Below are 1,788 nucleotides of genomic sequence, written 5' to 3' on the forward strand. Positions count from 1 at the left end.
CACGGGGGTGTGGCTTAATATGTGAATGAGCTGTGCTGTCAGGGGTGTGGCCTAATATGCTAATGGGTTTCTGCTGTTGGATGTGGCCTGTTATGCGAATGAGTTCCTGCTGGGCTTTTTCTACAAAAAAGCCCTGCTAAATACTAAGTTGTTTAATGCTAACAATTAAGCCAGCTGTTGCTCTTCATTACACGAGTCACTCGTTTGTTATTTAGGTCAAACTCCCACTGCTTTGACTTATGGAAGAAATAGAAGAATCCTAAAAATAAAGGAAAGAAGATTGTTAAAACCAGGGATCATTGTGAAACAGGACAACCAATGTTCCTGGGTTGCCCTCCCAAAAGTTCTTTTGGGAATCCTTTTCATCAGGAGCTTGTTTAGGTAAGATCCAGTCTCCAGTGCTGGCAAGGGAGGAAGTAGGGAAGATCCTGCTAGCTGTCTAGAAGCAGCTGAAGAACATCTAGCTGAGTGTGTTTCTCCTCTGCGGCAGGTATTTAAGGCCTGGCCGTGCCCAGAGGTGTGAGCCAAATGGCAAGAGTCAAAGGGTGCTTGTCTTTGGCTGGCAGCCTAAGGGTTGTACCATGCAGTGGCACGAAGATCCACCAGCAGAAGGACAGGAGGAGAGAGAAGAGAGAAGAAGACCTACCCTGCTCTTTGAAGCCTTTGTGCTCCTCCTGTTTACCTGTTTGTATTTTTTTTGGTATTCTTTATTGTAAACAGTTCTGAGTCTCCACTGGGAGAAATGCAGGGTATAAATAAATGTATGTGGGTACAAATAGGACACCACAGGACTTAACGCAGGGGCAAGCCTAAGCAGATCTACTCAGATGCAAGTCCCGTGTTACATAGTGGGACTTGCTCAAAGGAAATTGTTCTTAGGATTGCAGCAAAAGTCCCGTCCCCCTCCCCTCCCCTGCCCATCATCTCTCATTTCCTGGGTGCATACACAACTGAATGCTGGGGATATCTACAGGATGGAAAATTTGTGCACAGCTCCCATATCCTTGTCTGGCCATCTGTTTATACTCTGGAGCTTACATTGCTGGACTGATCAGAGCAATAATAGATACTGGAGGTGTGCACATTTCCTACCACTATATAAGCAGATTTGTAACAATCCAAAACTGATCTCTAGATTATTCCAACAAAGAAGAACACTGATGGGTTTGCAATTCCATTTTTTTTGCCCTTCCTTTAATAATCACTTTTGTACCTACTCTGTGAAGGAGTCCAGTGTTAACGGTTTTGATTCAACTTGCTTAAACCCTATCACACAGTGGGTCTTTTCAGAAGACATGGATTACACTACCGGGCAATAACTTAGCTATTGTGGGCTGCAGTAGGTAGGAATGATCATGTGATTCTGTGCTTCAAGTCCCTATCAAGTGTAAGTTTACATAGAACATTTGTCCTCACCATTATGCTGAAAAGCAGCGTCAACCTTGGGGCCAATCCCAGGAAAATCTTCTCTTGTCTTTCTTGGATACCCCCTGTCCATGGATCGACTGTTTTCATCATACCTGGATGACATCAAGTGAGGAGATGAATTCATTCCTATCAGGTACTGAATCTGTAGAGACTTTTTAAGTTGTGAGATAAGCACATAGTCATAAACACTTCCAATGGAAGATACATTTTATGACATTTGGGGGGATTTTAGCTTCGGCACAGAGCATCTTTTCTGCCTTGTTCTTGCAGACATCACAGGAATTTTTGGAACGATGTAGAGATCAGAACAATAGTGTGTATACTATTTATTTATTATTTAATTTATATCCCCCCCTCCCT

The 1,788-nt window shown here is 43.2% G+C and overlaps 1 protein-coding gene across 1 annotated transcript in view; it reads right to left on the reverse strand.

The window, feature by feature from the left end:
• Positions 1 to 80: 80 nt before the first annotated feature.
• LOC107119158 (matrix metalloproteinase-27-like) overlaps positions 81 to 1,788 on the reverse strand; it is a 13,750-nt gene continuing 12,042 nt past the window's right edge. Inside the window, exons 8-9 of the mRNA XM_015421610.1 lie at positions 1,417 to 1,520; positions 81 to 259 (exon numbers count right to left, since the gene is read on the reverse strand). Coding sequence (XP_015277096.1) covers positions 159 to 259; positions 1,417 to 1,520 — 205 coding nt within the window. The 3' untranslated portion in view covers positions 81 to 158. The remainder of the gene's footprint in view (positions 260 to 1,416; positions 1,521 to 1,788) is intronic.

This window comes from Gekko japonicus, unplaced genomic scaffold, assembly GCF_001447785.1.
Source record: "Gekko japonicus isolate JY-2015 unplaced genomic scaffold, Gekko_japonicus_V1.1 scaffold1654, whole genome shotgun sequence".
Taxonomy (NCBI): Eukaryota; Metazoa; Chordata; class Lepidosauria; order Squamata; family Gekkonidae; genus Gekko; species Gekko japonicus.